Raw genomic sequence first — 12,649 nt, forward strand, 5'->3', positions numbered from 1 at the left:
GGAATCTGGTGGGCCGAGGGGGTGTGGCCAGGGTCTGTGGAGCAAGCTGGGGTAGCGTCGAGGCAATGCGGGCCAAAGCCGTGGGGCAGGGCCTTTGTCTGGGGGTGGAGCCGGCCACTGGAGGCCCAGCACCCTCAGACCCACATGCCAGGCTTTAGTAGACTCTGATCATACCCTGCACCAACTGAGGAGAGGGCAAAAGGATCGTCTGGGTGCCAGAGGGACTTAAGAGGGGGAGAGCACTGAATCTGGAGCGCATTCTTGGCTGTGCCACTTTCCAGATGAGCAGGGAAAGTCTCTTCACTTTCCAAACGCTGTGTTTTCACCCATGAAATATTGAAGGAAATAACTCCCAGGAGTATCATGAAAATGAAATGAAAGGGGGCAAAGAGATGTGAACACACTTTGTAAACTTAAATGCAGAACACTGAAACCCGAGGCGTGCCATTGCTATTGATTGCACAGACTAGGTGGATACGGTTTCTAACCAGTAAGCTCTTCACAAGAGAAAAGCCATAGAAGAGAAGCCTGAGGTCTGAGTGGACCCAAATTCCTCAGGCCTTGAAACCGGGACGAGTGGCTGAGAGCTGCCCTAAAACTGGCTCCTGGCAATCGGTTGGGCTCCTCCTCCTGGCCCTCCAAGGGTCAGCTACCCCTTCCAGAGACCCACAGGATGGGGCTGCGGCGGGGTGCGGGTGCCTGGTTCCTCCTCCCCAGAGGTGACCTGGAGGAGGAAAAAGAACCTGTGCCCCAAACAATAAAATGGGGGTAACGGCATCACCTTCTCAGATATCCCACAGATCACCGTGGTACACAGGGACTCCTACACCCTTGACCAAAGGTGACCAAAGGTGTCCTTGGGGTTGACTTGGAGGGAGACAAAGTGGCATTTCTAAAAGGCTCTCTCGTTCCCTTAGTCGGTGTCAAACAGTCCATCTTGATGAACCCATTCAGTGTTTCCCAAACTTCCGTCACCCAGCAGCATCTTTTGATTCGTCTGTTTAGGAAGTGTACTACTGTTTACTTAATTTCTTCAAAGAGATACGCCCTTTCTTAGAGGTGCATACATCTAATTCAAAAGGAATACACCACAGTATACTATAGTAAATGGAAAATCAGCCTCTCTTACCATAAATAGAAGGTTCTAGTAAAAGTAAAAATAGCAAAACAAAACTGCCATTAAAGTCTAGACGTAGATTCCTTCACCAGCTGGAGGCTCTGAGCCCCGGCTTGCTTTGTTAAAAAGTGAGGTTATCACTTCTCAAGACACCAGCGCTGAGACCTTGCCCTGGACGGTCTGAGGGCAGCGAGAGGGGCTTAAAAAGAGTGTTTCCGCTAAGGGCCTGGGAAGTGGAAGGCCATGCCGCTCTCCCGGGGGGACCGTGCTGGCGCGGTCCGGGTCGAGGCTGGGCGGAGTCTGGCCCTCGAGCAAGCTCCCTCTGGTCTCCGCAGTGCCCGGAAGCGCCCCATCCCCTACTACCGGCCCAGCCCGTCTTCATCCAGCAGCCTCAGCAGCACCTCCTCCTGGTACAGCGGCAGCAGCGGCCGCTCTGCCAGCCGCAGCTATTCCCGCAGCCGCAGCCGCAGCCGCAGCCGCAGCCGGAGCCGCAGCCGCAGCCGCAGTCGGAGCCGCAGCCGCAGCCGGAGCCGCAGCCGCAGCCGGAGCCGCACCCGGAGCAGGACCCGCACTAGCAGCAGCTCGGGCTCCCGCAGCCCCAGCCTGGGCTCCCGGAGCCGCAGCCGGAGCTACAGCTCAGCAGACAGCTACTCCAGCACGAGGCGCTAAACGAGGGCCTTCCCTTGAGCCGGCTGCCTGGGGGGTGGGGGGCCCTTTCCCTCTGCCGGCCTCCCCCGCTCCCTGCCCACCCTGCCTTCTCCTTGGTGACAGACATTGAGGGCTCCTGGACCCTGTCCTTCCTGCTCTCCGGGGGGGTAGGAAACGAAAGTACAGGGGCTTTGGCCTCTATGTCAAGCTGCTAGGAGCCTCCACCAGCACCACCCTGGGGCTCAACACAGGCCTGGTCATATGGAGAGAACCATCCTCTGTTGGCACAAAAACCCTCCAGGTTTTGTAAGAAGCGATGGGTTCGTGACTCAACAGTTTGGGCCTGGCCAGGAAAAACAGAGTTTTGCTAACCCACTGCTCACAGGATGCATATGGGAGGCTAGGAGTCATTTGTCACACCTACCCTCATTCTCCTCTCATCCCGTCATGTGTGGACCCTCACGGGGTGGGAGGGGATGAGAGGAAACCAAGAGCAGTGAGGCCCAGGAGAGGGTGTCGCGCCTTTCACCTCCCCAAACAGGCCCAAGCAAAGGCCCGGAGGATGCTTGAGGGGGATAGAAGGGGACCTATCTGAGTGGGGAATGTGGATGTTTCAGTTGGTAAGAAGTGTCAGGAGGTAGGAGATGGGTTCTCTGCCTGTGAATATAGCAGCAAAGGGCAAGGGTCATTCTGCCGCTCCCAAGATCTCGGCACAGTCAGGAAGAGCAGTCCAGTAGATTCTAGCAACGGAGAGGCCACCACATGGCTTAGACAGCCTCTTGGCTGTTCACAGGGCCCCTGAACCTCACTGAGAAAAGACACAGTGGACAGTCAGGACAGCTTGGTGTGCAGCCCCACATCCCAAGTTTGCCTCAGCCCCCACTGGCTGGCACCAGCTTAATTCCACAGGACCATCTGCTGAACATTCCCCAGGGCCGTGGCCGGCTGCCAGTCCCCAGCGCCAGCCAGTCTGGCCTTACCCTCCAGTTGGAGCCCGCCTGCCCCCTCCCCACCGCCCAGACTGCCACACCCTGGATCCCACCCAGTGTGGCTGAACCGTCTAAACCCGCCCTCAGCCTAAGCTACCCCCTTTGCCTCTCAGGAATGTTGCTGGGATGGGGCATAGTAGCTCAGGTTTTGGGGAAAGACCCAAGTCCAGAGAGTCTGGGGGGACAGGGGCTTGGGAACTCCATGGCTTCCGAGGCTTCCTGTCAGCCAGAGCCCACCTTTATTTCTGCCCTCTCCCTGTCTTCCCCCTGCCCAGGGCTGGGCAGCATGGGTAAGCTGATCTCTGACACACAAACACCACCAGCTGCTTCACCCACAGAAGGCACTGAGAACAGGGGTGTGAGGGAGAAGGTCCTTAAAATAAACTCCTGGGCACCCCCCTCACCAGCTGACCGGCCTTCCGGAGCCCTGTGGGTGAATGTCAAGTTTGCGGTGGCAACAGCGGCAGGGCAGGGCATGGAGGGAGATAGTGACGGGGGACAGTCCACAGCTCTGGATACTGGGGGGCGAGTTATGGGGAAGCAGGGACCAAACACTCTTCTTCCTTCACACCCCAGGGACAGCATTTGGGAAAAAATCCCTTTTCTTGACATCAGTGACCCGTCTCCCCGACCCCTTGTCTTTCCCAGTCCATCAGCCCGTGGGGCCAGAAACTGCCCTGCAAACTCCCGCAAGTCCTTCTTCCACCAGGAGAGCAGCGAGAGGTGCCCCAGACAGCATGGGGTGACCTGGCCTTCCCCCGATGCCCTCTGGCCCGGCCCTGGGCCCCACCCGCCAAGACTGACAGATGCCAGTGCTGTCACCACAGAAGGCCGGATGGCAGGTGCCTGGGACAGGGGCAGGTGCCCTGGGAGGGCATGTACAGCAACTGTAAATAACCCTCTTCCCTGCCCGGGAAACCAGCCTGGGCTCCAGTCTCCCATCACGGAGACAAAGTCTTCTCCGAGCCGCAGAACCTCTGGAGCCACGGACCCTCCTTAGCAGGACAGCAGTGAGAGAGGCCTGGGAGCCTCCCATCAGACTGCCTTCAGACAACTCTAGGGGACCATTTTGCCTGGGGCTCCTAGCAAACCTATTATTTATTTTATTTATTTATGTTCATTTATTTATTTATGTGATGATCTCTCTCTCTCTCTCTCTCTCTCTCTCTCTCTCTCTCCCTCCCTCTCCCTTGGTTGCCATTAGCAGTATTCAACTATTTATTTATTTATATGGAGAGGTGTGTGTGTGTGTGTGTGTGTGTGTGTGTGTGTGTGTGTGTGTGTTGGCAGGGGGCGGGGTGCTTCTGAATTATTTTTGTGCATCTCTTTTTTTCCCTCGTGTCTTTGTGGATGAGATCTGAGAGGCCGGATGTGGCTAGAGATGTTGGCTTTGTTCCCGCAGGTGAGACCCACAGAGCTCTAAGTCCAAACAGCCTGGAATTGGCCTGGGGAGGGGGACACCGCAGACCTAAGGTTCGTTATGTCAGTGAGGTTTAGGCTTGCTCCCCAGCTCCCTGCCCACCAGCTACCTCACTGAGGTATCAGAAAAATGAAAACATCCACAAGGCTTGTGAGCTAAAGGCCTGAAATGATACACTGGAGTCACAGCTCACACGGGGGTTGGAGTCTAAAGTTAGCATAAGCTAAGGTAAAACTTGCAGCGTCAAAATCGTCGTGTGAGTGCTTTAGGGAGGCACCTGCTGGGAGACGGATGTACTGTATGTCGCCCACTGATGAGGCTTCTTCGTCAGTACTGCAGGAGCTGTCTTGCGTTTGGGGGGCCATGGTGGTTGAACTGGCATCTGGTTTGGCACTGGGATCGAACTTTGAGTGGACAAGGAGAAAGCAGGGCAGGAATTGGGCTGAGGGAGTGGAGGGAAGATGCACATGGGGTCTCACCCTTACTCCAGCAGAGACAATAGTGGGCAGGATCACTCCCTAAGAGTCTCTGAGCATCCTGGTGGGTTTTGTGTAAATTACACATCCTTCTGCTTCCATTGTAGCTAATTTCTCCCCATGCACTGAGGCTTTTCCAGGCTGCTCTCTTCCTTCTGCAGGAGGCCCACTGCTTCCTGGAGTAGTATCAACCTCCCTAGGAGAGATACACAGACCCAAAGTAGAAGCCTTTTGCTGGGATCTCCTGCTTTCCATCAGGGAAGAGCACAAAGCTATTTCAGAAATTAGAGAACGGAAAAAAAAAAAAAAGACAAGATGAAAGGAGCAGCCGGAAGTTCCCCCAAGAAGGTCATTGAGGGTCACATCAAGCCAGGATCTAGAGGCCTTTCTTTACCAGTCCTGCCCCTCTGACTGGCAATGTCTTCCTGCTGCCTGCCAGAGAGGCCCCGCCCCCACCCTCTTTCCAAAGTCATCATTCACTGCTTTGAAATTGCCAGATTCTCTGGTCCAGCTTTGAGTTTGGTGAGACTTTTGCAACATCCCTGGTGGTTTCCCTGGCAATGTGACTTTACCCTGCTCTATCCCAAGCAAGAAGTACCTCCAGCCAGGGGAAAGTTGCAAGAAGGCTGCTTAAATGCCTCCAGGGGGAAAACCTCTGTCCCTCCCTCTTGCCCAATGTGCTTCTCTAATTACCTTTACGTTTCCTTTCTTTTGCATCCAAAATTAAACAGCTTCTTGGGATGCTGGTGACCTTGCTTAACCAAAGGCCCCAGCCCCACCCCCCCCGGCCCCCCCACACCTCCACATCCCTATTTCTCTGCCTATTTTGCCCACATTACCTTCTGCTTCCAGGGAATGAGACAAATCGGCTGAAATCTGCTGGTGGCGAGCATTCATTTTAAAAGCCAGAATTGGGGGGTGTGACTTGAGGCCCAGAAACATACAGCCCACCTGCAGCCTTTCTGGATGAATGAACCTGGACAGATCACTTCATTCCTCTGGGCCAAAGATTCCCCCTTTTTAGGCGAGTTTTTGAGATACAATCCAGAATGTTGACCTGAGGGCTGGGAAATTGTCTAAAGACAGAGTGAGTTCACCAGGACTGAGAAGCAAAAAGGAGAACACCCTCAAACATTTTCAGGAGGTTCTCGGTCATTAGAATAAAACGTATGTGAATTCCTTCAATTAAGAAAAGCTAACTCACTCAAAGCCCCCTCGAGGTCTGACCGCACGCATTCCTATCTCTGTCTCTTCCTTTCTTTGTGAAGGAAAGTCAGTCTTTCAGAAAAACAAAATTGAGATGTTTGAAAGACACAAGGGTCTCAGTCTCAGAGAGCCCCCATCATTTCATTAGCTCAGAACCGTCCTCTTTCCCAAAGGCTTTCCTTGAAGAGAGCCAACATTTGGGTACTCCTAAAGGTTCCAAAGCCCCCCCCCCTTTTTTTTTTAAGTCTCACTCCCATCATGTCTTCTGCTATATTCTTTTCCATGAATATTCACAATCGTCTCACAAGCATCTGTCTTGCCTTGCTTGGCTCTCCAGCTAAACCGAAAAGTTTGATTAAAAAACAAACCAGGATTCCTCAAAATGTTCCCTCCTCCATCAGCCAGCTGCACCCAGTTGAGGAACTTCTGCTTAGATACAGTGTCATCAAGCAATGCTTTCCTGAAACCTCTTCCTTGTCATCTCTGCACGCATGAGCCAGTGGTACTGAGACTTGGCATCTCCCCTCTGTCTGTGGCTATTGTTTTGTTTTTTATATTTATTGAGGGTTTTGGGTTTTGGGTTTTGCATTGTAAATACCATGATGGGGGCCCCCTCATCAGATCATGGCTTATTTAATAATTTATTCCCTATTTATTAAATGGTATTGAGAGAGGAGAGGGACCCCTCTTCCCCTAAATTGCTATTGGAAATCGGTCCATCAATCAGTCTGGGTGTGGCTGTCTGCAGCAGGGGCATTATTCCCCAGGTAATGAGTGCCAGAATCACCCAGCAAATTGGAATTGGCAGAAACGGAGTCTTCAGTCATACAAATTAAACTCAAATGGAACTAAAACACTGGTTATCTCCGGGAAAACCTCATTTTGATGGAAATTAATTGAGGAATAAAATGCCTGTGCACGAACCAACTTCTATTAAAAAGTCACAACTCCTTGAAAAAAGAGAGAGAGAGAGAGAGAGACAAAATTGTAATTCCTTTTCTCTGGCCAAGAAAAGATATGCCTCATCTTCTAATGAGTTGAGCCAAAGAGACTGGAACAGGATTCCTTTGTGATTCTCTGGCCCATGTGTGTCTGTCTGGATGAAACAGAGTGGGTCTCAGGCCTCAGTGTTACCATCTGTAAAATGGGATTTGGCCGAAGTGTTCTTGGCAGGGTGGAGGGAAGGGGTTCTAACTCTGATGTCATGAGCTCCAAACTGTCAGATGTATGGTCCAGATGTCTTCTGCCGACTATAGGTTGAAGGATGTCTCCCAAGGAAGGAAATAAAACACCAAGCATGGACTTCATTTGCAGGGTAAGGTTGTAGTAGCTGAGTCCCACAGTCAAAAATGGGAGGCCTTCTAGTGCTGCCACCTTATATAACTCTTATGTCCTGGGTTAAAGAAGCCCTCTCTCTTAGCTTGGACTTCTCTCCAAGCCCAGACATCCAGAGATCTCAAAGGAGAGACCAAGAAGGCTTCAGCGTTCGCTGGATTTAATCACTGTTTACGTGTCAGGACGTATTTTGTATGGTTGTTCTAACAAGCCAGTGACATAGGTCATGTTGCCATTTTCCAGATGAGAAAACTGAGGCCTGGGAAGGGGGAGCTGGCATGCCTAAACTCCCTGGAGCTCAGATCCACCTGGCTCCGTGTCCCACTCTCTCGGTAGCTCTTTCTTGCCAGGTGCATGTTTGAGAACTCTCTGCAGGGTCTTTTCTCTCCCAAGTCTTGGCTGCTCGCTCAAGCAGCCATTGGCCAAGGACCTAGCAGGATCCACTATATCAGCCCAGTAGGCTTGGTGCACCCCAAGGCCACCTCTCCACACCGGGGGCTGGAATTCTCATCCGGAAGACCCCAAACAAGGGGACCCGGTACCAGCCCGGCTCGGCCTGAGACGCCAGCCTCTGCCTGGGACATCCACATCAGAGGGAGGAAGCTCCTGTGTCCTCCAGCATCCTGGGACCCTGCCCTCCACCTAGTGATACCGTGGCCATGGCTTGTTTGATTTCTGGTGTCCACAGCTAAGCATAACCTTTCCGGGGTTTCTGATTTTTCAGCCTGTACGAAACATGTCTCTGTTATAATAAAAGGTTCCATGGTATGGTGTTCTCATATGTGGCCCAGCATCCTCTGTCTATGGGGGGTGCCCAGAAGCAGAGAGGGAGGTAGGGTGGCAGGGAGACGGGGACAGAGAACATCTAAGCAGTACCTGCTGCATGCACACATTGTCGCATTGCTCAACACATTTCTTTAATCTTCAAAACAAACCTGTAGGCACTGTGTTGCCCTAAGCATTTTACATGCAGTATCTTAGTCATCGCAACCCTATGAGGTAGGCATTAGAGTCTCCTTCCTACAAAGAAGGAGACTGAGGCCCCAGAAAAGCAAAGTCACTTGCCCAAGGCCATGGATTCAATGATAGGACCCAGGCAGGCCGACCCCAGATCCCAGACTGTTCACTGCTCTGCCCCACAAGACTTCAGCTCATGCAAAGGGTCATCAGTTCTCTTCAGTAGAAGAATTTTTCTCCCATGCATTAATGGTCAGGAGGAAGTTCAGTGCAGGGCACAGATTTGGGGCCCCAAAGATCTGGATTCTAATATAGACCCTGCCGTTACTAGCTGTGTGGCACTGAACAAGGACGACACCCTGTTGGGACTTGGTTTGCTCATCTATGAAATGGAAACAACAGTAACTCCCTCCCTGGGCTGCTGTGGGAATTAAATGGATGGCGGCTCTAAAAAATCATGTGTGTGGGAAGTGCTCAGTGAATGTTAGTGAGCGTGACTACCATTCCCTAAACCGAGACTGAGCCGTGGGAGTGGGGCTCGTAGCGACAGCCATAAGTGGCCAACTGGGAACAGTGGGGTTCCTGCAAGGCCCTGTGGAGGCCTCCAGAAATGTTCTCGGTGTCCGACTTTGGAGCTTCCTGCCGTAGAGAACAGAGGCTGAAAACACCCATGGGGACAGGCAGGTGAGAGAAGGCGGCAGGGTTAGGACTGTGGGGACCCGGGAAATCCAGGACACCATTGCCAGATCGCTAGCTCAGCTCAGGATTGCCAGATCTCCCCATTTCTCAACAGAATGTGAATTTTTATTTTTCATTATTTTTTAAAATTTTTAGTGTTTATTTATTTTTGAGAGAGAGAGAGGGAAAGAGAGAACGAGTGGGGGCAGGGCAGAGAGAGAGGGAGACACAGAATCCAAAGCAAGCTCCAGGCTCCAAGCTGGCAGCGCAGAGCCCGACGTGGGGCTCGAACTCACAAACCCTGAGATCATGACCTGAGCCGAAGTCGGACGCTTAACTGACTGAGCCACCCAGGTAACCCGAGAATGTGAATTTTTAGACAAAATTTCCTGATTTTCTTTTTTTTTTTTTTCCAACGTTTATTTATTTTTGGGACAGAGAGAGACAGAGCATGAACGGGGGAGGGGCAGAGAGAGAGGGAGACACAGAATCGGAAACAGGCTCCAGGCTCCGAGCCATCAGCCCAGAGCCCGACGCGGGGCTCGAACTCACGGACCGTGAGATCGTGACCTGGTTGAAGTCGGACGCTTAACCGACTGCGCCACCCAGGCGCCCCACAAAATTTCCTGATTTTCAAAACGTGCATTAACTCAATCTTTTTTCAAACATTATGCAAAGGCAAAAAAAAAAAAAACAAAGTTATGCAAACACACATACGGATAATGTGTATCATCCCAGGGGCCAGACAGGTCCCCTGTCCTCAGGAATACAGCCCCTTGTCTACAGCAGAATGTCTACACCCGACTAGGGTATCAGCTGGGGGAGAAAGAGCAAACAAAATAGGTTACCTACTGTCACCTCCCCTTGTAGCTTGCCCCTCTAGAAATCTCCCTTGAAGATCAACTGGTGGGATTAACCTCGCTGGGGTACATCCATTGCTCTCTGCCACAACCGCCGTGACACCACCACACACACATGGATTTCTCTCTTCCCAAACAGGCTGTCGTAAGGCAGCGACCAGAGTCCCCTTATGAGGCTTCACTGATAAATAATAGTGGTAATAATAATAGTTACCTTTTATGGATCGATGATCATGCACGCACCGAACCTTATCAGGCACTACCTTCCTTAATTGTCATAACAACCCTGTTTAGCCCCATTTGACAGAGAAGAAAGTTGAGAGTCACAGAGGGAGTGCCACGGAGCCGGTGGGTATTTGAACCTCGGTCTGTGGGCCCCAGGACCGTTTCTGCTGCACCTCTTTACCCCTGAAGGCAGGAGCCCCATAACTCAGAGCTAGCCCTCCGTAAGGGCCCCTGATGACTTTTTCTGGAAAATGTGTCTGCCGGGAAGCTGTCCCTGTGATGCCAGTCATCCCTCAGTGACTCACGGAAGAGGCCTTCACCTTTCTGTGTCCTGCTCTGGCTCCTGGTTGCAGGAATCAGGTGTTCTTCTGGCTAGGCTATTGGTCTGAAGAGGCACCCCTCCCCCTCCCAGCCTCCACCGTCCTGGCTGCTAGAGAGGGAGAGCGGCTTCTGGAGATGGCTCTCTTTCAGGCCAGATTAGCAGCTGCCCAGGGGTGCAGCTGAGGTAGCATGCAGCCAGCACCTGCCGTCCCAGGGACACACATAGCCCCTCCTCATGGTGAAGGCCGTGAGACAAACAGGGGTTCTGGAGGACATCAGAAGATCCAACTTCCCAAGAGGCAGGGGCCAAGGAGTCTTGTGACCTAAGCAAATCAAGCCCCTCTCTGAGTGCTATAGTTATTTCACCTGAAGAAATTGGGTCAGGCCAGTGGTTCTTAATGCTGGCTACACATCAGAATGAGCTGTGAACTTTACAAAGCCACCCACACTTGAGTCCCACCCACCCCCAATAAGAAGAATCGCTTGGGGCGCCTGGGTGGCTCAGTCTGTTAAGCATCCGGCTTCGGCTCAGGTCATGATCTCACGGTTCCTGGGTTCGAGCCCCGCATCAGGTTCTGTGCTGACAGCTCAGAGCCTGGAGCCTGCTTTGGATTCTGTGTCTCCCTCTCTGCCCTTCCTCCACTCACACTCTGTCTCTCTCGCTGTCAAAAATAAACATTTAAAAAGAAAAGAATTGCTGAGGGTAGGTGCCAGGCAGTGGTGTTTTTTAAAATGTTTAGGGGCACCTGGGTGGCTCAGTCGGTTAAGCGGCCGACTTTGGCTCAGGTCATGATCTCGCGGTCCGTGAGTTCGAGCCCCGCGTCAGGCTCTGTGCTGACAGCTCAGAGCCTGGAGCCTGTTTCGGATTCTGTGTCTCCCTCTCTCTGACCCTCCCCTGTTCATGCTCTGTCTCTCCCTGGCTCAAAAAATAAATAAATAAAACGTTAAAAAAATAAAATGTTTATTTTGAAAGAGAGAGAAGGGAGAGAATCTTAAGCAGTCTCCGTGCTGTCAGCACAGAGCCCTACGTGGAGGCTCGAACCCACAAACCGTGAGATCATAACCTAAGCCAAAATCGAGAGTCAGATGCTTACCCGACTGAGCCGCCCAGGCGTCCCAAGGTAGCAGTGTTTTTAAAGGCTTCCTAGGTCATGCAGATATGAAACCAGGATTGGGAACCGCTGAATTACATGGCATCTTAAATGTCACCTTAAATTCTCAGGTGTGGTATCAGAGGTGTGGCGTGTTACCAGCCGCCACAAAGGTACTGATAACGCCAGCAACAATGCCACCCAACACTTACCTAAGACCCACTGTGTGCCGGGCATGATTCCAAGCACTTCACATATATCAACATAAATTACATTATTTCATCCTCACAGGGTCCTTAGGAGGCAGGTACTATTTTGATGCTGATTTTACAGACCGGTTGCCCCACTACCATAGCTAGTCAGGGGGGGCACCGCTGGACCCCAGCATGTGGGTAAGTTCAAAGGGACTCCCCAAGCAGCCTAGGAGGTTCAAGGAAGGCATCGCAGGAAAACTGACTGATGGCCCGGGAAATGAGCAGAGTGGGTCAGGCCAGGAAAGGGAGCTCAGGAAAGGGGAGGAGGACAGGGGATCCCAGGCAGGAACAAGTGCGTGCGTACAGGAGCAGAGCAATGACTTCCACGTGGCAAAAGTAGGCTCTTGGTCCCCCCGCCTACCCTGGGCACTCCTTCCACAGTTCTATGTAACTGGTTTACTTGTTCACTTCTTCATTGCCCATCTCCAAGAGGACAGAAGCCTTGTCTGCTGCCTCATTCATCTCCCCACTCCCCGCCCCCCCTTCCCGCCCCCCCCCCCAACCCCGTCCCTGTGTGCCCAGCAGGGGCAGCTGTCAAATGATTAAATCTGCTGGGTTACCAGCTCTGCTTCCTTCCCCCAGTCCCATGCATTTTTGAGCTGGTTGATTTTTACTTTAGGTCGAGGTTGGGGAGTATGGTTAGGAGACTCTGGCAAAGCAGTGATATGTCCCACACAGGGACCCTAAGGATCTCTCACGCACACATTCTTCCAACGAGGGGCTGTGTCCCTCCTTACAAGTGAGAGAAGGCAGCGTGGGGATGAGGCAGACACACGTGAGCACCTACTATTCACCCAGCACTGACTGAGTGTAGTCCCTAGGATAAGAGGATGGTGTGATCTTTAGAAGGCAGTGTCTGAGGGCAAGCACTTGGGAGTCAGAAGACCTGGGTTTGAACCTGACTGCTGCTTCCTAGCTGTGTGTCTGTGTGTAAGTGGCTTAACCTCTCTGAGCCTCAGGCTCCTCATCTTTCCAGTGGGGATACTAAAAGAATCAATCTCATAAGGGTCTCATGAAGATTAGCCAAGGTGGTAAACCGTAAAGCAGAGGTGATACACTTTGCCCAGCACCT

General features: G+C 52.2%; 1 protein-coding gene across 3 annotated transcripts in view; it reads left to right on the forward strand.

Annotated features, from left to right (window-relative positions):
- The window catches only part of SRRM4 (serine/arginine repetitive matrix 4), a 154,573-nt gene extending 146,603 nt beyond the window's left edge, over positions 1–7,970 (forward strand). For all 3 annotated transcript variants that reach the window (XM_086681810.1, XM_086681809.1, XM_086681811.1), the window contains one exon: positions 1,453–7,970. In XM_086681810.1, the coding sequence (XP_086537936.1) occupies positions 1,453–1,786 (334 nt within the window). In that variant the 3' untranslated portion in view covers positions 1,787–7,970. The remainder of the gene's footprint in view (positions 1–1,452) is intronic.
- Positions 7,971–12,649: the final 4,679 nt, after the last annotated feature.

Source organism: Puma concolor, chromosome D3 (genome assembly GCF_028749965.1).
Source record: "Puma concolor isolate L17-30 chromosome D3, mPumCon1.1.hap2, whole genome shotgun sequence".
Taxonomy (NCBI): domain Eukaryota; kingdom Metazoa; phylum Chordata; class Mammalia; order Carnivora; family Felidae; genus Puma; species Puma concolor.